This window comes from Clupea harengus, chromosome 2, assembly GCF_900700415.2.
Source record: "Clupea harengus chromosome 2, Ch_v2.0.2, whole genome shotgun sequence".
Taxonomy (NCBI): domain Eukaryota; kingdom Metazoa; phylum Chordata; class Actinopteri; order Clupeiformes; family Clupeidae; genus Clupea; species Clupea harengus.
In genome coordinates this window covers 13,484,366-13,512,253 of record NC_045153.1, presented here as the reverse complement: position 1 = coordinate 13,512,253, position 27,888 = coordinate 13,484,366, and the positions used below count along the sequence as shown (strand labels likewise).

Sequence of the window (27,888 nt, the reverse complement as noted above, 5' to 3'; positions counted from 1 at the left end):
CACACACACACACACACACACACACACACACACACATGCATGTATACACACACACACACACACCTACACATATGCATATGCATGTATACACACACACACACACACACACACGTACACATTTGCATGTATACACGCACACACATGCATGTACACACACGCACGCACATGCACACGCACACACGAAAACTCATAAATTGGTCTCATCCCAGGATGGATCGTTCATGCTTTTTAAGACTTTCCGCACAATCTTCTCCAGATCTTTCCGTGCTTTCTGCTCTTCCTCCAGAGACCTTTTCATCTTCTTATTGTCCTTCAGAGAGGAAACAGAGACCATTAGAAATCATTACAACAATAAAATACAATAAAAGTTGGATTAAACAGGATGTTTTGAATATATACCTGTGAAACAAGCAATACAGCAACATCTTTACCATAGACTTGAGTTCTCGGGTTTAATCAACTTGACAGGACCCAACCTACCATGCTGACCACACCTACAGATTTTCATACATTGATTTAACCTCACCTATAGGATTGAATAGGGCTCATATCTCCAACCCTATAGAATTACACAGTACTGTTCTCTCCTACCCTAAAGGATAGTACTATACAGTTCAGTGTTGGTATCCATAGACCCTTTTGACAATCTGACTGACTTTTTACCTTACTGGTGTGGCAAGACATTCTGGGTGGTCTGAGAGACTATTGTTCTGGAACCTCTTTAGCATGGAACTCTGCGTCTTCCAGGGGAATACTGTTCTGGAACCTATTTAATTAATCAATGCATTCTACTGGAAACTTTGTGTTGCTTCTAGTGGCAGGACCCTAGATAATGAGGACTACATTTTAGTCGATTCTCAACAGCACAGTTCACCATCAATTACCTGCTTCAGCTCCTGGATCTCCTCTCTTAAGGCATACACTACATCCACCAGGCTCCTTGAAGAAAATAAAAGTGCAGGTAAGGTTAAAACTAAATCTGAAAGATCCCCTCCAGGCTTCCTTTCTGTAACTTCTGGACACTGTTATGACTTAGTATACACTAGGGATAGGTATATGCAAGGAGAGCTGCATGCCTTTCACTCGGAACATGGTGTGCGTGCTTGAATCGATGGATAATCAGCTAAAGGATAGTAATTATAACCCGACTGCAAGTGTCTCTTCAGACAAGACTAATCAAACAGCAGCCCAGCTCCTCTGCGAGGTCTGGTCAGCGTTCTTACTTCTCCTCGGTTACGGTCTGACCGTTGCTCTTGGTCCCGTCGACAACGATCTTCTCATCCACCGGGAACAGGCCAGACGGCCCCGTGTCGCGTCTCGCGCCTGCTTCGAGAAGAAAAACAAAAAAAACAAACAAAAAAACGCCCGCAGTTTGCCGTCAGACCGCCGCAAATACTGATCACAGATGTCTGCCTGGATGATCAGACAGGTGGATTGATTGACTGGTGATTGATTGACTGATTTACAGGGTTTCATTAGGATCCAGAGTGAGCGGTGTGTCAAGGGGGAAAAGACGACACTTGAGTGGGGTTGTAGTGAGTGATGGGACTTGGGTTAGTCATGCAGAGTGGCATCATCCAAGAGAAGGGGGAAAAAAGGGAGAAGACAGACAAAAGAGGTTTAAACAAAGGCTGTCAAGCAAGAATGGGCTCCAGGTGATTGACACTGGTGAATATACCTCAGTTTCTTTAACAATAATAATAAAAAATAAATAAAAATAAAAACTGTGTTGAGAGCACCCAAGAAGGGGAAAACAAGCACTTGGCCCACGCGCGCTCACAAACTCACAAAAATACTATAAGACAATCTAACAAATCCAAGATTTATTCAAAATGTATAATACAGTGTTTCTGTTCCTCTGTTATGCTATTGATTTATTTTTTTTGTAACAACCATTTCAGTACTGTTTCATTTTATGGTTCCGTAAACATCACTTGCAAGGTTTTACTTACTGTACACAGCATTGCAACAGATACGGTACAACATTGGAAAAGAAAGTTCCAGTTCTCATTTTTACTTTTTCTTGACGACAGTATTGAGTCACAAAGAATATTACACAACATGTATTGTACTTATATATTCTTATTCTTTGCTCTAATACTTGCAGGATGTTTGGCAAGACAGTTTTCTATGTTGTTGCCATGAAGAAAAGAAAAATAAATAAATAAACACTTTTTACAATAATAAAGACAAGGAATAGGAGGTTCACCCGCTTCGTAAACATTGAATGTCTGGAGCTTGGAAACAGAGAAGGAGAGGGAGTGGAAGAGACAGAGAAAGAGAGAGAGGGAGAGAGAAAGAGAGAGAGAGAGAGGGAGGGAGGGAGGGAGACAGAGAGAGAGAGAGAGAGAGAGAGAGAGAGAAAGAAAGAGAGGGACACACACACACACACGGTGATCCTTGGAAACAGAGTAGGAGAGATAGGAGAGAGAGAGAAAGAGTGAGACAGAGAAAAAGAGAGTGAGAGATGAAGAGAGAGAGAAAAAAGAGGGGGGGACACACAGTGATCATTGGAAACAGAGTAGGAGAGAGAGGGGAAGAGAAAGAGAGAGAGATAGAGATGGAGACAGAGAGAGAGAGTGTTCATCCCAAAGGCTCAGACATCTGCCTTCTCTTCTTATTTATAGCGCTCATACTGTACCTGATTAACAGCGACTTCACAACAACTCATCAAGAACAATATCACCAACATCAAACACATTTGTTTTGTAAACTTTCATACTATTTCGGCGTAAACGTTTGACACAATCATAAACTTTTAAAACACACGAGTAAAGGAAACTTACAAACAAACATACTGTAAGTGTACAAAAATAATCTTTAAAATACAGTACACATATAAAATTAAGAATTCAGGGGAGGATCCTTGATACATGACAAGAGTTTGTGCAGCTGTCCCAATATAACCTGTAGCATTGTGTACTGACCTTGAACAAGTGGAATTATATTATTTTGACCTTGATTTGTGCTGAATAGGTTCTGAACCAATTTAGATTTTTGTTTCTGTTAACACTATGACTATGTCTATTACCACGCACTTTACGAAGTACACTGCAATCCAGTGTGTAGTGCACACTAAGCACTTACATCTGTAGTGCGTTCTGTCGCTGATTAGTGTTGTCTCAAATGGAACACTAAGGGACGCAAATGTGCGAGCCTTTTACCCATAAATCTGTGCGCCAGCTGGAAAGATGGCTGACCAAACTCCGCTGACGGCCGTGTTTTGTATGTAAATGTACATCTTTTGGCGTTTTCTCGCTTAGATTTTTCAAAAGTTACCGAGAAATAGACACTGTACTATCAGATAACACAGTTATTGTAACCAGCAATATTGGTTGAAGTGATTTGCAAGGCGTCAGTCAGCCAACTTTCCAAACTGAAAAGCTGCCGAAAGGGCTCCTCCTCTTCCGCTACATAGCCAAGATGGCGCCCGTTTAGGGCGAGTAATGTCCATCATTTCACACTGCATTTTTTGACCGTTTGCAGTGCGCCATCCGGGTACTTTCAGTGCCCTGAATTCTGCTGGTTCTGTCAGTGTGAACGCCCTAAGCACTGAAAGTCAAGTGCGCGGTAATGAGCACGGCCTATGTTCCTATAGCAGCCATAAGACGAGAAAGTTCCTTGAGGAAGAGGAAGTTCCTCTCTTGATTATGATGTAACTTGTCATTACCTGTTGTTCCTAAATCGGTTCCTAAATCACAGTTGAAAATGTCCAGTAATTCCTGATCCTAAAATGGTGTTAATCTGGTAACCAAAACTGTGATATATACAGCACACACTTCACTGGGATGGTCTGAAGTTAGAGAAATGGGAAGTCCACAAGAGTAACTCCTACAAGGTCTTCGCCTCAGTCAGGTATACCTTTGTTAATAGGTATCAACAGAGCAGCTCTGATGGTAAAAGCCCATGGGCTGTTCTTATAAGGGTGAATTATAAACAGGCAGTGGGGTTTGGGGGGGTGGAGGGGAGGCATTCCCGTGCAAAATAAAAGCGCCATGAATGATGGGAGATCAAAGCGAGGGGGTTAAGTGGTCAATCAACAGGGCATCGCGGATAAGTGCATACACAAAATAAACAAACAAATAAATAAATATATAAAACATACATAAGGACACAGGATCAATAAACACACAGAAACAAAACATGTAGGCTGGTTAAATTGTGTACAAAAATAAATAAAAATCAACCAAAATACAATGATGAATAAATACACATAGATTAATACAGTAAATAAATACATGAAATAAATAAAAATGAAATAAAATAAGAAGCCAACTCAAAGAAGGACGGGTATAACAATAACCAGACTGCACTGAGGAGGGAGAGCGTGGGGTTGGGGGGGTTGGGGGGGGGGCGAGGTCGTCGTTTGGTTTTTGTTTGTTTGTTTGTTTGTTTGTTTGTTTAGTTCTGGTGGGAGATGTAGGAGCTGCAGCTCTTACGAGTTATGGGCCCCATCCTGTAACTGTGGGCCGTCCATATACTGTCATAGTCCGAGTCCTCCGACAGGTCCGAGCTTCCCTCCGGCCGCGACACGCTGCTACGGCGGCCCAGAGGGTCCACACTGGACGTGTCCAGCACGTGGTTGTGCATCAGGTCTGTCCCTTGCCATGCTACGTGGGTGGTGGTGGTGGTGGTGGTGGTGGGAGGGGAGGGGGTGGTGAGCGTTGATGGTGGGAGAGACCATATGGTGTTGGGAGGAAGGGGTGAACATGGCGAGGGGTGCAGAGCAGACCATGTAAAAAGGAGAAGGGGGAGACGCAATGATCAAAGGAATTAAAAAGATTTGAAATAAAAGAATATTAAATAGTCGGCGGATGGGAAAATTATGCATGAAGAAAATGGAATAAATTACAGATGAGGGGGTGATCACAACGCCCCAAAAGAGAGTGATGTGGATGAGTTTTTTTTAAAACAAAAACAAAGATCAACAAAATGTTGCAGTGAATGAAAGAGGGATGAAGAAGAGAAGAGGAAGAGAGGATACTGTTAAAAGAGGGTCAGAAGAAGCACATCTCTACAGGGCAGCCGCAGAGCAGGAGGACAGTTTGAAACAGACGGATAGGACACTGTGTGTGTGTGTGTGTGTGTGTGTGTGTGTGTGTGTGTGTGTGTGTGTGTGTGTGTGTTTATTTATTTTGACAAGAGTGTTGGTGGTATGCATGGCCACAGCTAAGGCAGAAATAAGAAAAGTGTAAGTGTGCATGTGTGTGTGTGTGCGTCATTACACATTTACACATACTTGAGTTGAGAGTCTGCCTGGTCTTGGCACTCGTGCAGTAGGCCTCGATCACCTTCAGGATCTGAGCATCCTCCTCCAGAGCAGCCGTGCCTGGACAGGGGGGGGGGGGGAGGAGAGAGAGGAAGGTTACATAAAAGTTTATCACGACAGTGATACAGAATCAATGCAAAGGTCATGCATATATTATAAGGTTCCTGACGGGATGCATATGTTGTGTTGTGCCGTGCTGAGCAGTGCTCCACTATGAGAGATGTGCTGTACTGTGCAATGAGCTGCTCTATGGTGCTATGGTGCTATGGTGCTATGACGCTCTGTGCCGTGTTGTACGCAGTGAGAGAGGCTGCCGTGCTGTGCAAGGTCCTGCTGTATGACCTGTGCTGTGTGGTGTGGTCAGGGTGTTGCTATGGTGACATACTTTTGCGCAGGGCAAACTCCTCGTCGGACGGCTTTCTCTCAGGCTTACGCTTCGGCAGCAGCTTCTTCATGCTTTTGGGGCTTTTGCTGAGGTCCTGCTGCACACACACACACACACACACACACACACACACAACACAGACACACACACACACACACACACAAACGTGCACGCACACACACACACACACACACACACACACACACGTGTACCATTAGCATAGTCAGAGGTTTGTGTGTGTGTGTGTGTGTGTGTGTGTGTGTGTGTGTGTGTGTGTGTGTGTGCGTGCACGTGTGTGTGTGTGTGAGAAAGAGAGCTTGAGTGTGTGTGTGGGAGGGTATGTGTTCAAATGAGTGAGAGAGTGAGACAGACAGATAGAGCTATACAGATAGTAAGAGAGTGAGAGAGACAGACAGACAGATAGAGCTATACAGATAGTAAGAGAGAGCAACAGAAAGACAGAATGAAAAAGTGGTAAAGCCAGACAAGCAAATGGATAGATCTCTCCTATGCAGGCAAATCTCTCCCAATTCTCTACAGAATCCAGACTTTGTAACCCCGACCCTAAACTCCCCATACCTCTTTGTAGCAGAGGGCGGCAGAGGGCCTGAGGGGGGGTGCGGGGCGCAGGCAGCTCAGGCTCCAGGGCTTCTGGGTTTTGGGGGGCTCCAGAGGCCCCCACATCATGGTGCTGTGCGGCGCCCCGTGGGAGGAGGGGTGCGGGAGGGTGTGGTAGGCGGGGCCCACTGTCAGCCCGCGGCTCTCTGACTGGCGGGATGGAGTGAGGGGGTGGGAGGGGAGCTGGAGGGGGGGAGGGGGGCATTAGAGAGGGACATTATAGCATGCGTCAAAGCCAAGGAAATGGTCTTCTGTAAAATAAATTCTTATTTATAACACTTTGAGGGGTAAAAAGGGAAATGTAAGGATATAAGCGTTTGTATTCATGGTAAAGTGGAAATGATCATGTATTATTATTATTATTATTATTATTATTATTGTTATTATTATTAAAATTACTTCTACTGTCAGGCGCTTCAGGACATCATCAACTGAATGGTTCCTTTTCCAGAAAGTACCAGCACATAAATGGAGTTTCCCAAAGGCATTAACTAATGGACTAATGGATATAGAAAGATGTATCAAGGCAGCTCTGAGGTCTACAGTAGTGTCAGTTTCACATCCTTGCCACACAGACAGGGGAGCCTATTGGCAGTGCCAGGGTGGGCAGGGTTTGGGGGTGCACTGACCGTGTGGCAGGGCACAGTGAGAGGCTTGAGGCTGGGCGCCGTCATGGTGGTGTGTTTGGTCTGGCGGGTCAGGTGATCCAGCCAGTCCTGCTGGTCCTGCTGCGTGAAGCACATCACTCTGATCCGCTCGAACATGCTCCCTGCAGCATACACACACACACACGCACATGCACGCGCACACACACACACACACACACACACACATAAACACGCAAATACATGCACAAGGAGGCGCGCACACACACACAAAAGCACACAACAACACATATGTGCACACACACATACACACCAGAACACAAGGGATTAGAAACGTATTGGAGGTGAGCTGAAACCTTTATCTCAAACTAATGACATGCTTTACATCAACAACTTTTCTTAAGATAAAAAACAACTAGGCATTCTAGCAGTGAGGAAATCTACTAAAAACAGCAGCACTCCACTGCTGGTAGGATGTATGTATTCCGTCTCTTACCGGAGACCTCAAAGGCATTTTTGTGGCTTTCAGACTCTTCTAGTTTGGTCACCATCATGCCTGTCAATGGCAGCTTCCCCTGAGAGAGACACATTCAACCTCAGAAATCAAAACATCCATATCTGTACACCACTTACAATGGCGGCCAGACGGGCTTTAAGTCCAGCTGAAGATGCACTGCCATTGACCGAAGTTCAACCTGGTCTGGGGTTTCTCTTCTTTTCTGCTCTTGTCCATTCACTCAATCTTTCAGTCTTTTTCTTTCTTCTCATTCTTAACCTTTCTTCTCATTCTCTTCTACTTCCTTGCTTAGAGATGCAGTCAAACGGCCTCTCTTTCTACTCTCTCAGTCTTGTTCTTCCTGTCTCTGTCTGTCCACGGCAGACTCTCGCTCCCATCTCACACACTGCACTTCCTGTCTTATTTTCTCTCAGCCATACTGTCTGAGTCCGGTGGCTTCTCTCTCACTCAGTCTCATTACCTTCATCTCTGCCATGATTTGTTTTGTCTCCCCCACATCCTGTGCAAGTCTGTCGCTCTCACAGTCCGTATGATTTCAATCATTCTCTCTAATGCGCTCTCTATCCCTCGTTCTTATTCTCTCTCTCTCTCTCTCTCTCTCTCTCTCTCTCTCTCTCTCTCTCTCTCTCTCTCTCTCTCTCTCTCTCTCTCTCTCTCTCTCTCTCTCTCTCTCTCTCTCTGTGTGTGTGTGTGTCTTTCTCCGCCTGTCTCCGTCTCTCTCGGTCTCCATCTCCGTCTCGCTCACCTGGTAGATGAATCCACTCATCCTGGGACTGGCAGAGAGGATGAGCAGCACGTGAGGGAAGAGCAGGAGGTAGCGCTCGTGCCTCTCCTAAACAACACACACAACCACTGTATCACACACACATGCTCCATAACAACACACCAGAGCATTTTACATTTATCTATGACTACTGATGACAAAAACAGCAACAACAACAACAACTCGACAGCATTCCATTCTAACTAGTCTACATACATCATTTCATTCTTATCATTATATTTTTTGTAAAAACCACTACAGCAAGATTCTTCAATGTTAATGTGAATATTTGACTATACTGGTAAATGACTGCATTCATTAAATAATATATATGTGTGTTATTTTAGTTGACACGTCAATGTTTCACTAGGTTAGTATACAACCAAACAGGTATGTTTACCCCATTTTTTAAACATGCGTTAAGAGTACATGCATGTGATTTGTGTGAGTGTGTGTATGAGAGAGTGAGTGAGTGAGTGTGAGAGTGTGTGTGTGTGTGTGTGTGTGTGTGAGAGTGTGTGCGTGTGTAAGTGTGAGTGTGAGTGTGTGAGTGTGTGGGGCTGTGTGTGTGGGTGTGTGTGTGTGTGTGTGTGTGAGTGTGTGCGTGAGTGTGTGGGGCTGTGTGTGTGGGTGGGTGTGTGTGTGTGTGTGTGTGTGTGTGTGTGTGTGTGTGTGTGTGTGTGTGTGTGTGTGTGTGTATGTGTGTGTGAGTGAGTGAGTGTTTGAGCAGCACCTCTGAGCTGTGGCTCTGCACCATGGCCTGGCTTATGAAGAGCACGGAGCCCAGCGTGTGGATGTCCTCCCCCTCCCACAGCCGGATGCTCTCCATCAGGATCTGCAGCTCCAGCTCCTTACGCTTGCGCACCTCCTGACACTGCGCCTGTTGCCGTGGAAACGCACACACACAGACAGACACGAATGTGAGTGCGCGCTACGCTAAGTTCCAGTCTCAATGGAAACCACAATCACACCCATTATGACACAGCAGAGTGACAAGTGAAGTTCTCCACACATTTGTATGGAGTGGCAAGAGGGACATGCAGGCCATAGCGCTACATACAACAGAGGTACACGTGTCGCCTCTGGGGCTCACAGCTCTAGCGTTAACACACAGTTCTCATTTGGACACAGTCACCCACCGAGAGGCTTTTGAATGTGGTCATACACTTCTGAATGTCAAGCCTATCAGGATGACCCTCCTGAAAGAGAAAGAGAGAGAGAGAGAGAGAGAGAGAGAGAGAGAGAGAGAGAGAGAGAGAGAGAGAGAGAGGGATGGGAGAGACAGAGAGGGGGGGGGAGAGAAAGAAAGAAAAGCACTGCAGGTTACATCTCAGCACATCACTTGAACCAATTACGTGGAGAGGAGCTCTAGGCTTTCAAGAGCCCTCTATAACTCTCTCCCACTGAAGCACACATACACTCTGTCCAGAGCACACTTAAACGTACACACACAGTAGTTACATCCTGTCCCTGGTGCATATGCACACTCATCTACACACACACACACAGAATTTTCATACTTTTGAAGACATGTTCAGATTCACACCTTTTCTTTCATCTCTGTCAGCACAAGCACACTTTTTTCCAACATGAGAGAAAATAGGTCTCTCTCTCTCTCTCTCTCTGTGTGTGTCTCTCTCTCTCTCCCTCTCTCTCTCTGTCTCTCTCTCTCCCTCTCTCTCTCTCTCTCTCTCTCTTTCTCCCTCTCTCTCTCCCGCTCTCTCTCTCTCTCTGTCTGTGTGTCTCTCAGGTGCATGTAGTCCGTGTCTGGTAGATGTGGATATATTTTGCTGTGGCGTAATGGTTGATGATACTCTCTCTGTCTCTCTCTGTCTCTCTCTGTCTCTCTCTGTCTCTCTCTGTCTCTCTCTGTCTCTCTCTGTCTCTGTCTCTCTCTGTCAGGTGCATGTAGTCCGTGTCTGGTAGATGTGGATATATTTTGCTGTGGCGTAATGGTGTCTGTGTGTCTGTGTGTCTGTGTGTCTGTGTGTCTGTGTGTCTGTGTGTCTGTGTGTCTGTGTGTCTGTGTGTCTGTGTGTCTGTGTGTCTGTGTGTCTGTGTGTCTGTGTGTCTGTGTCACACACACACACACACACACACACACACACACACGCTTAGTCCTACCTCCATGTGCCTTTCCAACTCCTTGAGCAGGGTGGGGTACTTGTCGAGCCTCATGAAGGGCTTACTCAGGCCTGTGGTCAGGGTCAGGATGCCGGGGCTGCTGGACCCTTTACTCTCCATAAATTCCCCCAGCTCCTCACTACACATGGGGGGAGAGAGAGAGAAAGGGAGAGCGCAAGGGAGGAAGGGAAAGAGAGAGAGAGGAGCAAAGGGAGAGAGCAAAGGTGGAAAGGAGAGAAGGAGCGAGCGAGGGAGAGAGGGAGGGAGAGACAGTGAGGGGGAGTGTGAGTGAGGGAGACAGACAAATAAAGAGAGCATGTGACAGACACAGAGGAAGCAATGGAAGAAGAGGGGATGAGGGAAGAGAGTCAGAGGAAGAAAAAGAAGACAAGACTGACTAATTAGAGCTGTATATATATTCAGACAGGAAGGATACTACAGGGGCAACAACAACAACAAGCCCGCTAACAACGTGCGAAGTTGTTGCCCCTTCATATAGATTAGATATAATACCAGTATTCATATTCCTGTTCCTACGTCACAGTCACTGCGGAGAAACAGTAACACACCTGTGTTCCATGAGCACGTTGACGGTGGAGGGGTGGTTGGAGCAGTAGCACACATACAGAGACTTCATCTGGGGGATGAGCTTCAGGAAGAACCCTCCGACCCTCTGCTGCGTTTCTGGGTGTCTGGTGATCATGGAGGAAGACAACCAATGCATCAATCAGTGAGTCAGTCAGACAAATCAGTCACTCCCCAGAATCCTCAGAATTATATAAACACTTAAATGAGGTGGCGTTCTATCTCTAAAATGACTCAATTAGGCAATTAGATGAAGTGGGATTGACACTTATTCGTTACCCACTTGCACCACTAGATGTCAGTAGTGAGCTGCAATAATCTCAGGGGAGTATGCACGAAAGTGCTGGTAGTTTCTGCAGCAGTGAATATCAGCCACTCCCTGTTCAGTTTGGATGTTACCAAAATGAGATGAAAAGGACACTGGGGAGAAAGGGATGGAATCTAGCTTTTGAAACAGCTCTTATTTATCAAGCCTGACTGGAATGACGGGAGTTCTCCTGTAGCCGAATGAACAAATCAAGGTGGTCCTGGGTTCAACTGCCAGGGTACACACATGCTGATAGACACATGTATACCTTACTCTTAAATTGATTGGGAAAAGAGGAGTTCCTGCTTAAAGAATACCTAAGAATGTAATGTGGTTTAAAGCTTGCAGCTTCTTTAGCTATGGGCTGAGAGGTGGTTGAATGGGTTGATAGAGTGTGTGTGTGTGTGTGTGTGTGTGTGTGTGTGTGTGGTGTGGGGGGCTCACCTGGTGATGTCCTCCAGGGACTGGACGAGTGTCTGTTGGAACGTGCTGATTTCCTCTAGATTACCCAAGATGACACTAATGTCTGAGTTACTGAGTCTAAAGAGGACAGACAGACAGAAAGGGATGGAATAGTGAGGAAGAGAGACAGCGTGAGAGAGAAGGAGAGAAAGAGCGAGAGAAGGAGAGAGAGCGAGAGAGAGAGAGAAAGAATGAGAGAGAAGGAGAGAAAGAGCGAGAGATAGAGAGAGAGAGAGAGAGAGACAGTGAAAAAGAAAATAGAGGAAACCAGACAAGCCGAGGAGAGGACAGTAAAATTGAGAATGTGGTGGAGACAAAGTGTGTGGGAGACAAAGAGAGAAAAAAAAATAAGAGAGAGAGAGAGAGACAGACAGACAAATTGAGAGACAGAGTAAGGGAAGAGAGAACAGAGTAAAATATTGATTCATATGTCTGGTTTATGAGCATGCCCCGTTAGAGGCTGCAGCTGTGTCTAAGCAACAACGGAGGTCTGACCAACCTACTCACACACACGCACGCGCGCACACACACACACACACACACACACACACACACACACACACACACACACACACACACACACACACACAAACACACCTCGGTTTTTTTTACAGCACTTTCACACCGAACATGGCTGCTTGAAAAGGGTGCTGCGAGGGCAGGCAGTCAATGTTCTCAATTAGAGAAACAGAGCAGAAAGGAAAGAAAAAAACACACAGTTCTACACAAAAAAATGGCATCACTTTAAGAGAGAGGTTTCAACAAATAAACAAATGCAAAATCCCTCTCCCAGACTGTTTGTGTCCAAAGATAACTCATCTGAGGACTGTGTTAACTTTGCATTTACAGATATGAAGAGTATACTGCATGCATACTGCATACTTATACTGCATACTGCATACTGAGATCATGTGATGTCACCAGACACGTGGAATGACTCATAAAACAGGTGGTACGTGAGATATCTGCTCGTGTCGTGGAAAAATTCACACGGGGGGAAAAAAACTCTCAAACTGCTGTTTCCATGACGACGGAACTCACTTGTCTGTGTTTTGGAGCGAGCGCAGGTAACTGGACAGGAGGTTCTGCAGGTCTTTGGAATATTCCGTCTCAGTCTCTAGAATGTTCTGAAGCACCTGGCAAGGGAGAGACAGATTCTTGGTTTTAATCGCTGGGATTCCACCTATTCCACCTATTACATTACCCAGCCTCCCCAGAGAGAATGTCTGCCTGGTCACAGTGTTCCATTCCCCCAGACAAACACCACAGGCCAAAAAAACAATCGATATGCTGGAAGCCAACCGTTCAGCGGTATCCAAGACATGGATTTAACACTGCTGAATTCTGGGCAGACACTTGGTCACTGAAAAGTATATTTACACACACAAGCCACTTACTCGTCACCCTTGCCTGTGACCTTGTGTCTCGCCATGTTACCTTTTACACACACACACACACACACACACACACACACACACACACACACACACACACACACACACACACACCTCTCCTGGCCTCACCCTACTTCTTACTCTGTCACCTTTTGCTGAGAAACACACACACTTCTCACTCATCTCTAACCTCACGTCTCACCACACCACACCACCTTTTACTTACAAACACAACACCCACACAAAGACACATAAACACACACACACACGTATACGAACACACAAACACACACACACACACACACTTGTCACCCCCGCCTGTGACCTCACGTCTCCCCAGCCTATAATTATTCTCTGACGCACCCCTCTCCTCCCCTCCCCCCTCAGGCAGACAGAGAAAGCCGAGCGTGTGCAGGAGTATGACTCTCCTCAACCAGGACTCACTCTGTGACTCACACAGACACAGACACAGACACAGACACAGACACAGACACGGACACAGACACGGACACGGACACACAGAGAGAGAGCGCGAATTGCGGCCAAGGAACAACAGACGCAAATGCAGAACCAAGAGACACATTTATGGAATCAAAACAAAAGACCATCATGTCAGGAAGTTCAGCACTGAAACCCTTTTTTGTTTTGGTTGTTTATGTTTTTGTTGTTGTTCCTCTTATGAGTGTGTGTGTGTGTGAGCAATGCTCTCTTCCCCTGAGGTACTTCTCCTCCCACAGTACTCTCCTCTGTTCTCTTCTCCCCCAATCACAGAGGTGATAAATTACAGGGACAAAGACAGCCTGACGCAACCCAGACCTGGGTCAGTAGAAGGTGCACTGCAAACACCCGAGCTCCATAAACAACACCACAGTACCCTTTATAGGTGAAATGTGTAGCCTTGGTTTGCAGAAACAAAAATAGCTCTGGACCTGCCTTAAAGAAGCTAATGCTAATGAACCCATCAATATCGATTAAATATTCTATCTATTATAATATCTACGTATCTTATCTCCCACTGTTTCTGTAGATTGTATGCATCTTGAAGTATTTAAAAATGTATGTTTTAAATACATTTTCTGTCAGGGAAGGAGAATGGTTAACAAATTTAGCTAATAACAAGCCTGCAGCGCACCAATAATATGCATTAGAATGCACACAAACATGATGAGACCACATGTTTTGTTCATATTTTCAGCATTAAATCACTGCTAAAAGTCTGGGGGAATTGCTGTTTGACGACTATACAAAACTGACATATTTCAACTCAACCCTGAGCTACCAGGGGACTACTCTTTCCCACAATGCACTGCTCTGAATGGGGTGTGGTTTAGGAACGATTAAAATAGAGGTCAAGCTTTGAGAGTCCCTGCACGAGCCAGCCATCGAGTCTGTCTGTTTTCAGCCCGCTTTGTGTTTGTTTAAGAATAAACAAATTGATACGCGACACATCATGGCGTCGCACTCAGTACTAGCGTGTTCCTGTCACATCACGATGAAATAAGCACATGGTTCCACAGCAGAACGAGCACCAACACATTTCTCTTTCATTGCTCTCTTGGTGTTGTTCTTACCAGGTTGTAGTAGGTCTTGCTGATGGCAGTGGTGTCAAACCCTTTTGGAGGGCTCTTCAGGGTTGCAGATTTAGGGGACACAGGTTTCTCTGTTGGGAGAGCAGGGACTGAGGTTTACCACTCACACTACTCCGGTTTCACATCAACACGCCATTTAAAGCAAATACAGCATTTGAATTGTAGGCCACAAGCGTACTTCATACTTTCAAAACCATTTACGCATTTACCTAACCCTCACACAGTAACCATTTCATCTGCCATGTAGAAGACAACTCTTGGGCTTTTTTTAAACTCTATTCTAATTCGAACAGCTACCACCCACTTCAAAACATCTTAAGGATCAGCTGATAGCATGTAAGTCCTTCACATTCAGCACAGAGACGTCAGAAGTAGCAGACCCGCTCCGTAACACACCTGACGGATTCCCATGCCATCCGGGGGGGCTGTGGCGCAGGCAGTACCATCCCTCACCTTACCCTCACCATCTATGGCTCTAGGGCCCGACCCACAGTAATTTCCCCATCCTAATCCCAGTCTTGCTGCCTTTCATTTCCTGTCTCTCCACGCAGTCCTATCTAAATAAAACCCCCAAAATAAACTTTAAACAAAAGGATGAACTTCTTGTTACCTTTGATCTCGCGGACGTAGTTGCTAGGGAACCAGCCGGACTTGCCGCTGTAGCTGCCCTCCCACCAGCCCCCATCCTCTGTGCGGATGACATGGATGATGTCACCCTTGGAGAAGGACAGCTCGTCCTCATTGGTCTGCTCGAAGTTGAAGCGAGCCTTCACCACCAGCTGGGCATTACTGTTTTCAGTCATGTCCTACGGCAGAGAGCGAGGGAGGGAGGGAGAGAGAGAGGGAGAAAGAAAGAAAGAATGAGGTACAGAAAGGAAGAGTGGTAGAGAATGAGTTCCGGAAGGATAGAAGAAAAAAAAAATGGTTCAGTGACTGTGAGCTAGTATAACAATTACTGTGCCTCTCTGAAGACTCTAAAGTGACTAGAACTGTCATTTTTTGTAAAAAAAAAAAAAAAAAAAGAAATCATTAGAGGAAATAACCGACCTATTTTTACATGGCTCTGTAGACTTCATAACACAAACAGTTTTGACAGGCGTCATCGCTGGCTCGCCTTTTTGTGTTTTCAAACACGGCTACATGTCATCAGCTCATTTAGCCGATCAGCATAATGAGATGGTTCCCCACACAGAGTCAACACAGTCATGACAGACTGACAGTCTAAACCTGTACCAAGCACGCAGATTTTTCTTTGAATCACACTGGTCTATTAAAGGTGGAGTAAGTAGTATGATGATGTAACCACTGAAGGGATCATAAATGTTCCCTCATATTATTCCTCCTTCCTTCCAATTTGTCAAAACTCAATTAAAAAACCAAGTATCAACATGCACAGGAAACAGGAAGAATCATCAACTATTATCCATTAGACAGATCTCATTAACAACAAGTCTACAACCATTTTTTTTTTTTCCACCACAAAAAAATTATTACTGACTGCACCCCTAAGCGCCCATCTTTGCCTTTTTATACACACTGGTGCTCCTGGTTGTGTGTCGGTGTGCGTGTGCGTGTGCGTGTGCGTGTGCGTGTGCGTGTGTGTGTACTCACCAGGCTCCGGAACTGGTTGTGGGGAATCTTGGAGGATCTTCCCAGAGAGGACTGGCAGGACAGGGACTCAAAGGACTTGATCCGTGGGGTGGAGGAGAGGCGAGAGCACACAGAGTCACTGCCCACACTGATGTCTAGAGAGAGAGAGAGAGAGAAAGAGAGGTTTTAGCACTCCTTTATTCAACGACTGTCATACACTCTCAAAGTTATATCATTACTAAAGAGAGACAGAGAGAGAGAGAGAGAGAGAGAGAGAGAGAGAGAGATAAGGGAAATTAGAGTGAGAACAGAAGGGAGGATTGACGAGCGACCGCGAGAGAGAAACAAAAAGAACAAAGAGAGGAAGTAAGGGAAAGTACACATAAAAGAGAATGAATGGGAAGAACATCTCCTGATGGGTGCTCACTGTCAGAATGCATGACACACTGACTGAGACTGTGTGTGTGTGTCAGAGATACTGAAAATGCACACAGACACAGAGACACACACACACACACACACACACACAGAGATGTGAAAGGTGCTTTATTTACCTGCAGTGACTTTGTTGAGAGCCACTAGAGTGCTAAGGACCTTGGTGAGGTTCTGGCCCTGCAGCAAATCACTGGGCTCAAAGGGCTAGAGAGAGGGAGAGAGAGAGAGAAGGAGGGGGAGAGAGAGAGAGAGAGGGGGGGGGAGAGAGAGAGAGAGAGACAGAAATGGAAGGGGGGAGACATAGAGTGGCATTGAGAAGAAAAAGAGAGAAGGACAGGCAGATATAGAGAGAAACAGAGAGGGAGGTAGGGGAGGAGAGAGAGGGAGAGAAGGACGAAAGGGAAAAGGAGGGTTACACAATGTACACTGCATGCCTTCAAATACAAATACATTACGAAACACAGATCAGTTGTCACTTCAGCTTCCATCAGCACATCCAACAGGGAGGGACACAAACACATTTACACAGAACATCAGCAAAACTCAACCACAGTGTGCAGCAGAGCCACTGGAACACCTACTGAAGCAGCAATGAGACAGCCTCATACACAGCTCTCAGCACAGCCCTCAGCACAGCCTCATACACAGCCTCATACACAGCTCTCATACACAGCACTCAGCAAAGCTCTCATACACAGCTCTCCTACACAGCGCTCAGCACAGCGCTCAGCACAGCTCTCATACACAGCTCTCATACACAGCTCTCAGCACAGCGCTCAGCACAGCTCTCATACACAGCACTCAGCAAAGCTCTCATACACAGCTCTCATACACAGCTCGACACAGCTCTCAGCTCTCACATGTCCCACAGCACCACTACGAGCTCCTGCATGGCATTAGTCAGAACTCTACAACCAGGTCATACACCGATTCAACAAATGAGTCTGAGCTTCTGCAGCTCACGTAATGAGTGTTGCAGATGTTAGAGCAGACATGCTGTTTGAGATGATCTGCAGCGCACCATATGGGCATATTCAAAACCACTGACGCACAGCACTGCATGCTGCCTCAGTCTGAACTAACACAACAGTGCTAAAAGAGAGGAGAGGGAGCCATACAGAGAGTGAGTGTGTGTGTGTGTATATGCATATGTGTGTGTGTGTGTGTGTGTGTGTGTTTGTGCATGTGTATCTGTAAGTGCATGTGTAACTGTGAGTGTGTGTGTGTGTGTGTATGCATATGTGTGTAAGTGCATGTGTATCTGTGAGAGTGTGTGTGAATGTGTGTGAGTGCGTGTGTGTGTGTGTGTGTGTGTGTGTGTGTGTGTGTGTGTATGCATGTGAGTGTGTGTGTGTGCATTGTAAGTGCATGTGTATCTGTGAGTGTGTGTGTGTGTGTGTGTGTGTGTGTATGTATATGCATGTGTGTGCTTTCATACTAAACCCCTATTCCCCAAAACCACATTATTTGTAAAAAAAAGCCTACGCCCGATTTTTACATGTGGTGCCTCGGTCCAGGGGAGGTAATTAGTAGTTTATCCAGTGCAATGCCTCTCCTCTGTATGCACATGGATGTAGCCTAAATAGATTAAGCTAAGTGTGTATGGACTTGGCCTGTGGTCAAATAAGCTACGTCAGTATGGACTTGGCCTGCGGTCAAATAGTGTTTTCTGCTTAGGAAGGTTCCTAACTGAGCGAAATGACCCAGAAGTATCTAAGTGGCAGCCATGATAAGAACAGGTCGAATTCTCTTAAATGCTGAAGGAATGGTCACTTTCGTATCCTTTCTTATCTTACCTTCCTTTAGCATAGGGTGCAATGGACCATCCCTTATGATAGGAAAGGAGATAATGCAGTCCCACAATTCCTTGCAGCAGCAATAACAAATTATCAATATGACCCACGTAAGCGAGATCCGCCGTAGCATAATAACGTCGCATTGTGTACGTATAGTATGTAAGTAAGTAGGTGTTAGTGTAGTCGGTAAGTAAGTAGGTGAAAGTCTTCTCTTAGCACCGCAGTTGTTAGTCCTTATGAATTCTCTTTAACATCTCCTTGACCTCATGAAGTTTTCCATCAAGGTTAAGGAAAAGTAATTCAGGGAAGTGGTTGTGATGGATGGATGTGGTTGAGATTGAGTTACGCGTGTTAGCGACTGGTGAATTGAGTAGTGTAGTCGAGCCTTTGCCCTGTGGTGAGGAGGTTGAGTTGTGTGTGTTAGTGACGGGTCGGGTGCCTGTGTTGAGGAGGTTGAGTTGGGTGTGTTAGTGACGGGTCGGGTGCCTGTGCTCTGTGGTGAGGAGGTTGAGTTGTGTGTGTTAGTGACGGTTCGGGTGCCTGTGCTCTGTGGTGAGGAGGTTGAGTTGTGTGTGTTAGTGACGGGTCGGGTCGGGTGCCTGTGCTCTGCGCTGAGGCGCCGGCTGCAGTGGCCCCACGCCAGCAGAAGCCGGTGACTGTGAGATATGGGTTTCCCTTTACTTTCCGCTCTGATTACAGATATGCCCCCAGAGAATGTGTGTGTGTGTGTGTGTGTGTGTGTGTGGCTATGTTTGCAACTCTTTGTGAGTTTCTTATCAGTTAATCTCTACACAAGTGTGTGTGTGTGTGTGTGTGTGTGCGTGCATGTGTGGCTATGTTTGCGACTCTTTGTGAGTTGCCTAATAGTCAATTTCAACAAAAGTGTGTGTGTGCGCATGTGGATCTGTGTGTGTGTGTGTGTGTGTGTGTGTGTGTAACAATGCTGGCTCATTTCAGTAAGAACAGCCAGCCAGGTTCATTTCCAGCTGAGGCACCAAACCCGGTCACATCGGTGGAGATAACAACCCCATTTCATCAGAACAGCCGCATGCAATTAATTTACACTCCCGCCACAGTAGCAGGGATCAATCAGGGCTAGGATTACTTAGCGCGTGTAGACAGTTGTTCCAAATTTCAGCCCATATTTGTCTAGGCTATGACTTTCATCCAACCGAGATAATTATGCAAGATGCAGACACTGCCATAATGCAGACCTCTTTAAAAACCTGCAATATGTGGTCAAATATGACAGCAGTGTGCACTAGTCTTTAACACTTTCTAAATAGTTCAGATTAGTGCTCACTGATTTCCGTGAACATTCAAAAGTACTTGCACGGTACAAAAGCACATCTGTACAGAATGCCTGTGGGGCAAAAGCGGCTGTAACTAACATCCCAAAGCCTAATTAGAAATGAATGACTGGCCTTGAGTGCTGTAAAGTAGCAATTTGTACAAACAACAACAGCAGCAGCACCACTGCCGCTTCCCTCTAACTGAGAAGAGCACTTAGATTACACAACACAATCAAAACGCAACTGCCAATGATTGACCTATACTATCTACTGGCATCTGTACAAGAGCAATGCATCATGGACCTCTGCCATATACCTATATATAACCTATACCATACTACATGATATGATGCAATACTACTATATACTAGTATACTATACAACAAATATACTATACTAGGATGCTATGCTCAGACCTCATTTCTGCACTAATGCAAAATATGACATTAGTGGAAAGTGCTACTGGCCTCAGTACCAGAGCAATACATGATGGACCTCTGCAGCCTACTCTATACTTCACTACTCTATACTATACTATACTATATTATACTCACTCATTTTTTTCTGTACTGAAACTAGCTGACCTGGAACTATTCATGACCAGCAAAAAGGTGACTAGGCTGTGTTGCAAAAGGTGGCTATGCCGTGTTGCAAAAGGTGACTAGGCCGTGTTGCAAAAGGTGGCTATGCCGTGTTGCAAAAGGTGGCTATGCCGTGTTGCAAAAGGTGGCTATGCCGTGTTGCAAAAGGTGGCTATGCCGTGTTGCAAAAGGTGGCTATGCCGTGTTGCAAAAGGTGGCTATGCCGTGTTGCAAAAGGTGGCTATGCCGTGTTGCAAAAGGTGGCTATGCCGTGTTGCAAAAGGTGACTAGGCTGTGTTGCAAAAGGTGGCTATGCCGTGTTGCAAAAGGTGGCTATGCCGTGTTGCAAAAGGTGACTAGGCTATGTTGCAAAAGGTGACTAGGCTATGTTGCAAAAGGTGACTAGGCTATGTTGCAAAAGGTGGCTATGCCGTGTTGCAAAAGGTGGCTATGCCGTGTTGCAAAAGGTGGCTATGCCGTGTTGCAAAAGGTGGCTATGCCGTGTTGCAAAAGGTGGCTATGCCGTGTTGCAAAAGGTGGCTATGCCGTGTTGCAAAAGGTGGCTATGCCGTGTTGCAAAAGGTGGCTATGCCGTGTTGCAAAAGGTGGCTATGCCGTGTTGCAAAAGGTGGCTATGCCGTGTTGCAAAAGGTGGCTATGCCGTGTTGCAAAAGGTGGCTATGCCGTGTTGCAAAAGGTGACTAGGCTATGTTGCAAAAGGTGACTAGGCTATGTTGCAAAAGGTGACTAGGCTATGTTGCAAAAGGTGACTAGGCTATGTTGCAAAAGGTGGCTATGCCGTGTTGCAAAAGGTGGCTATGCCGTGTTGCAAAAGGTGGCTATGCCGTGTTGCAAAAGGTGACTAGGCTATGTTGCAAAAGGTGACTAGGCTATGTTGCAAAAGGTGACTAGGCTATGTTGCAAAAGGTGACTAGGCTGTGTTGCAAAAGGTGACTAGGCTGTGTTGCAAAAGGTGACTAGGCTGTGTTGCAAAAGGTGCTTCTGAGCCTCGATGATCTCTTCTCTGGCCTGGCCTTTACTCGCTTGCATCATAAAAATCCACATTCACACCATAAAACAGGCAAGGGAAAAATCATCTTATTTTATTTATTATTATTTATTATTTTAATCCTACGTGTATCCTGTGTGTCTCACGTGAAGTAAAAAAATGACCAGAAATCCCCATACATCCCAGAACAGCGATAAATCAAAGAGTCTCAATCGTATATAGAACAGACATTCACAACTGAACCACAAGGTTCCTGGTGAAGCCCTCCTCTACCGTGAAAGTGACTGAAAGTGAGATAGCACACTCACCCTCTCACTCTTACCTATCCACAGGCCACAGCCTGCTTATGTTTTCACTTTATCGCCACTCTAAATCTAAATCAATGTTTCAAGTTTCAGTGCTGACTCATTACAACAAGCAGGAACTCAGCCCAGCTCAGCTGTCCACTGGCTCATGTGTGGATGTGAACGAGCCCAGAAACATGCCACACTTTCACCATCAGGAAGTCTATGATTATTATCATTATTATTTTTAAAGAAATTCCTACTAAATGACTATATACGTCATCCCACGCCTTTGAACTGAAATGTGCATGAAGAGACCCATCACAAATCCATATCATATGAAACGATATGTGCTGAATGTACGAGTTCCTGCTTGAATATGAAGCAGAGCGCCGAGTCGGGGTGGGTGAGGGGGCACTTAACCCCAACACTGGGGTGATCATGAATCAGACATGACTGCACTGCAGTCATCCTAGAGGCATCATGGCCGTCATGCCAAACAGCACAGACTGCTCCTCAAGGCCAGCGACACACACACAGCACAAAGGGACGCTTGTCTGGGCATCCCACAGCTGGAGGCTGGGCACTGCCAACCCAGCCCAGCCCTACCCAGTGCATCACAGCACACCAGCTCTCTATAGAGACACTAAAGAGTGAGGAGGAGGAGGGAGGGGGAGAGAGCAAGGAGAGAGACAGAGAGAGATAGAGCAAGAGGCTCAGAGGAAAACAGACAGAGAAAGAGACACACACAAACATAGAGACGAAGAGAGAGAGAGAGAGAGAGAGAGAGAAATAGACACACAAACATAGAGACTAAGACATAGAGAGAGATAGAGAGGAAGAGGAAGAAAGAGAAGACAGATAAAGAGAATGCAGAGAGAGGTAAAATAGAGAGAAAATATGGAGCAAGAAGACGAGACTCAGAGTGAGACTAACTAACAGAGTGAGTGAGAAGCATAGCCAGAGAGGCTGAATCTGAATCTGAATCTGAATCAGAGCCACATCTGAACACCGGGTCCTGCCTGAATCAGAGCCACATCTAAACACTGGGTCCTGCCTGAATCAGTCATATCTGAACTTCTGGTCCTGCCTGAATCAGTCATATCTAAACACTGGGTCCTGCCTGAATCAGTCATATCTGAACACTGGGTCCTGCCTGAATCAGTCATATCTAAACACTGGGTCCTGCCTGAATCAGTCATATCTAAACACTGGGTCCTGCCTGAATCAGTCATATCTAAACACTGGGTCCTGCCTGAATCAGTCATATCTGAACTTCTGGTCCTGCCTGAATCAGAGTCATATCTGAACACCGGGTCCTGCCTGAATCAGTCAGTCCACTGAAGTCAGAGGACAGGGGGTCTCTGAAAACCCAAATAAGACAGGGGAGGGGGGAACCTACACAAGAGGAAAACCTGAAGCCAAGTCTCACACACACACACACACACACACACCACCCGCATCCCAACAACCTTCACTTATCATAAACCATCAGACTGCGCTTCCTTATTGTTTGACGGCAAATTCCAGAGCCAAAGCAGACCTCCACTAGTAAGCACAAGCATGAGGTGTGTGTGTGTGTGTGTGTGTGAGGGGGCTACGTCCCATCTCTGCTTATCTGAGGGGCAAAAGAATGCTGCACTGGATCTGGCCTCAAATCATCCAGGCCCCTGTTTTTAAGGCCAAATACCTCAGGAGGACAGAGTGGTTAGAAGGGGGCCGGTGGCCATTGACCTGAATGGGAGTATGACAAATTCAACAGCAGCGCAACCAGGTCAGCTGAGGACAAGTACGAAGAGACAGGGTGACTAGGGGGCAGATCAGGGCCTGAGAATGTGGATAATCAGGATGATCCCAACCAAAACAGAGCCTGATCCCCTCAAGAGTGAGCCACCATCTTGGTAAAACAGTAAACAAACTTGGAGGGGGGGAGGTTGAGAAAGCAACCATCTTGGTAGTCTTGCTCCAAGGCCAACACAAGTTTGGAAGCAGCCAGGGTAATGCCAGGAGCGCCCACAATGCAAAGACCTACACTTTATGATCTCCGACTCCCATCACGTTGTATGTGTGTGTTGTGACTGATGGCTACGTTTCCAGCCGAGGGAGAAATCTAATGAAGCAATTTGGCCTATGGAGGCGACCAAGGCACAATGACATCTAAACACCAAATTACCTGATTGAATTCCCCTGCGCCCTCGGGCTCTGAGTGGGTATTCACAGAGGCGCTGAATCACCACGTCCCTATTACACCAAAAACAGCCTGGCGGGACACCTTCTAATTGCTGTTGATAGCACCTAATTTGATATTTTGGGACTTAAATATAATAGAGAGAGAGAGGGAGAGAGAGAGAGAGAGAGAGAGACAGAGAGGGAGAGGGAGAGGGAGAGAGAGAGAGAGGGAGAGAGAGAGACAGAGAGGGAGGGAGAGGGAAAGAGAGAGGGAGAGAGAGAGAGAGAGAGACAGAGAGGGAGAGGGAGAGGGAGAGAGAGGGAGAGGGAGAGAGAGAGAGAGAGGGAGAGGGAGAGAGAGAGACAGAGAGGGAGGGAGAGGGAAAGGGAGAGGGAGAGAGAGAGAGACTGGATAATACATCACGAGGTGATGGCTGCATCCAACCACTCCTCTCTTCTCAAGATCACAAGGAATTGTAGGATGTGAACACACCTCCATGGGTAAAATAAACGATCCATTGTTTACTCCCTTCTCAAGGGCTTTTAAAAATATATATATATTACCATGACATCAACATAAAATATGGGCCATTGTACATAGCACAATAAATGCACCACAAAGACACTAAACGGCACCAGCAACAGCAAAGCAAACCTAAAATCACCGCCACGGCAGAAGGAAGGCAGATTTGAGCAGCAAAAGGTCGTAAAACAACAACATAAAAACCATTCCAACTGAACTGTGGTTAAGAGGACCCCTGGGTTCTGACACTATATGAAGGGGCATCCATATGGGTTAGGGGCCCTCCCTCCTCTGTGCTACAAGGACCCCAAACAAACATTACACCAGGCCCATCTGCCACATAATAGATGCGCATAATACACGTCTGCCTGTTTCTTTGTGCCTCACCTTCAACATACAGCATATTTTCTAATGCGTACTGGACAATTCTTCACATTAAGACTAGGATTGTAGCTTTTTTATAATGTTTTTGATGTGCATATACTGCCTATAAATTACATAACACAAACCCATCAGATTTCCGGCCTTTACTGGCTCCGATGTGACAGTACAAATCAGTCTTAAAGGGCCAAGTTTTGCTTCAACAACACACACAGCGTACTAATCAAAATAATAAACTTCAAACACTGACTATTTCTAGAATATATATAAAATCCTAATATATGAAATGTTCAGAATTCTACACACTTTCTTATTACTTTATTATTTTGGTGGGATGCACTTTAGGTTAGTTCATGGGTGCATTGGAACACTGTGTGTTTGTCAACAAACATAGAAAATTGTTGTGCTGCCTTGGGTGTAATCTGGTGACTCAAATGCAGGAGTCAAACAATCCTCAGCCCGACAGTTTGACGACCACCTTCTCTGACATTTTCAGCAAAGCAAATCCAGAGTAAGTGAAGCGATAATTTTCGCTTGCGGCCAGAGCAATGACTAGTTACTGCGCCCAAGTCATGGAGGCCAGTGGAGAGAAGAAACGACAATGCCACGCACAGATACACAGAAGGCTTTCAGATAAAGTGTTCTCCTCGGTAATAGATTTGTAGACTGTTAACCTGACATCCATGAATCGCAAGCTAAATGCTGCATACAATGTGTTTTTAATTGTTGCTACTGTTGTGTAAAATACATCTCGACGAGGTTAGTGTAAGGTTGGCTGATTATCGGCAATACAGGGCTTTCTTTATTTCAGTCAGTTACTTGAGACTGCATTCGAACCAGTCCAGCCTCCCACGGGCAGTCCTCCGGGTCCCCTTTGTTGATTGTTTGCTTCCTATCCAGTATCACCAGTACAGTCCACGCTGCTCTCTCAAAAAAGACCCAAGGCGCTGGATATCATACGGATGAAATTTGCGATAAACAGTTTTTGCTTATAAAACACACAAGTACAAATAATAGCTTACCTCGACACGAAACGCGACACAGCCTTTGAGAAACTCCTTGATGTTGTTCAGGCACTCGTTGTCGTTCTTAGGCTCCTGGTAAATCTAGATTTTTAAATAGAATAGCAAATTTTCAGCAAAAAGTGCAAGCTATACGCGGGGGTGCTTTATTCCCTAGCTCGATAACAATTCAACAAGAAAGAGGACGCTAGCCGAATTGACTTGGACGTAATGTCCCTCGCCTTCCTACATCTCTTGCACTCAAACAGTCCCACGAACAAATCCCGTCTTAGGGAAGTGAGGGGTTGAGCGAGGGAAATGACGTTTTCAAAAAGGACACCACAGAATGGCACAGCTTGGCTGAGGGGACACTAGAAAGGCGGGCTAAATGAATCTGAACTCTGAAGGCATGGAGAGGAGGCTACTAGAAAATCTGAATCTGGGAAAGCTCTAATTTTCTGCCTACTTCTTCACCTAGTCTGCCTAAATGCATACACTGTGCAGCGTATGCAATGTAGTGACGGACTGGTCACTTTGTTCAATAGGGTTAGTCAGTTATTAGATTCGGTTTAAGCAATCAAATATTCAGTTTAGGCTATAGACCTACACAACGATCTTTGATCAGTTTCACAGTTCTTCGGGCATAATTGTGATTTGCGTCAAATAATATTGGCCAAACTGAATTCTTTGGTTGACTTAAATGGTGACTGGTTTAAAGGACAGGATATTAATTATCTTGCGTATCCTCAGAATGTACCCTTGGCTAAAAAAAACAAACTACTTGTTCAGACACCTTCTGAGGTAACATAGCATGTTGATCAATTGTTAATAGCCTATATCAAACTTGACTGACTATGAGACCAATTGTGCGTGCAGTCCTGGAGGCAAACTAATGGTGTGTGTGCACACCCTAAAACTCTGCCCTGTTTCTTTAAATGTGGAAAGGGTCCTTTTGTGCTGTCTTTTTGCAGTCAATGGCGGCCCACGCTTGAAGTATATGAGACATGAAATGAATCTGTAGCATCCCCGTTAATCTGTATCAGATGCAGGTTACATTCATGCAAACTACTTTGAAAACCCGTGTAATGCGATTTGCAAGGGGTTCACCCCTGGCACAATAGATTAGGCTATGTCCAAATAGATAAGCTAGCAAGTAATTGCCATACATGTTCAGATAAATCGTGGACTAGACTACAACACGTATAACGCTCAAATCCACTGTATGAAATGAAACCATAAAGGCCTAAGCCCTTGTAAATGTGTCAGTCGGCTACAACAATTATCTATAGCTTCCCGCAACAGATATTCACCCGCCGCGTCTGATAAAGACTCGCTCTAAACACCTCAGCGTTGGCGCATATTGGGCTAGCCATAATGCGGGGGAATGTGTTGACTGTGTGTGCGGTTGTCTTCTGTTGTTTATCGGATAATAACCAATGTGGTTGTGACCTACAAAAATATCCATTTCATAAGCCAGAGGACTGAGAGAGGCCGGATATTCAAGCATTATGCCGCGGACAGAGAAAGCGGCTGGACAGATAAACACACACATACAGAATGAGCGGGGCCAATGCGGCAGGATGAGCCAAAATTATGTGGGCTACTTACTTTCTCTGTAGTACCTGGACGCAGTCGCTCCAGCAGCCTGCATAAAACCACACCATCTTTTAACGACGACTGCAAAAAACCTTCGGGGTCCGAAATGGTCTTTTTCGGCGATTCCAGCACGCCGAGGGTGATGAGCCATGTCACCGTCTGCTCAGCCGGATTCATGGTCACATTGACGACGAAACCTCAACCAGCGGTGCGTCGAAAATAGAAAAAAGCCTTAGCCTACCTCTAATGTAAATCAACCGTTTGTCAAAATAAAAAACATCTCCTCTTTAGGTAAGCTATACAGGACGAAAGCTTAAACACCGACGGCAAATAAACACTCCCCTTCTTTCTATGGAGCCAGATGACGCCTCTTTCCTAGTAACGGGAAAGCCAGGGTCTATTCTCCTCCGGTTTTTTTCAAGCCCACTGGCAAGCTGTCAAACGCCTTCCCTGGAACATAACAACCTGCAGCAGCCGCCACTCCACATCTTCCGGCAGATGACATCACGGGCTCAGACAGGTCCATTTGTCTGTCCGGCCAGTGGACCTCAGAAGCTTTTTTGCATGATATGTTGAAACAACCTAAATCATTTTGCATGATATGCGGATGCCC

General features: G+C 45.7%; 1 protein-coding gene across 6 annotated transcripts; it reads right to left on the bottom strand.

Moving 5' to 3' along the window:
• Positions 1–112: 112 nt before the first annotated feature.
• Positions 113–27,688, bottom strand: arhgef7a (Rho guanine nucleotide exchange factor (GEF) 7a). Of its 6 annotated transcripts, none has more exons than XM_031583373.2 (21): positions 27,288–27,688; positions 25,701–25,784; positions 16,763–16,847; positions 16,230–16,363; positions 15,229–15,424; positions 14,601–14,689; positions 12,677–12,771; positions 11,618–11,713; positions 10,851–10,973; positions 10,282–10,420; positions 9,297–9,356; positions 8,891–9,037; positions 8,140–8,226; positions 7,374–7,452; positions 6,902–7,041; positions 6,234–6,455; positions 5,655–5,748; positions 5,240–5,329; positions 1,224–1,326; positions 885–939; positions 113–310 (listed from the first exon to the last, which is right to left on the bottom strand). In XM_031583373.2, exons 1-21 carry the CDS (start codon positions 27,450–27,452, stop codon positions 188–190), a joined length of 2,406 nt encoding a protein of 801 aa, XP_031439233.1. In that variant the 5' UTR covers positions 27,453–27,688; the 3' UTR covers positions 113–187. The 6 variants fall into 6 exon arrangements, with proteins under 6 accessions (XP_031439233.1, XP_031439239.1, XP_031439217.1 ...); XM_031583379.2 differs by having other exon boundaries at positions 1,224–1,323; XM_031583357.2 differs by having other exon boundaries at positions 114–310; positions 5,655–5,751.
• Between the last annotated feature and the right edge of the window lie 200 nt (positions 27,689–27,888).

What these genes read in the sequence shown, in the direction of transcription:
- arhgef7a (XM_031583357.2), bottom strand. Translation starts at nt 27,452, where the DNA reads ATGAATCCGGCTGAGCAGACGGTGACATGGCTCATCACCCTCGGCGTG. An exon ending in GGAGTTTGCCCTGCGCAAAA is followed by an intron (nt 5,330 to 5,654) that starts GTATGTCACCAT and finishes CCCCCTGTCCAG; the next exon opens with GCACGGCTGCTCTGGAGGAG. An exon ending in CAGGCAGACTCTCAACTCAA is followed by an intron (nt 1,327 to 5,239) that starts GTATGTGTAAAT and finishes TTCTTCTCGAAG; the next exon opens with CAGGCGCGAGACGCGACACG.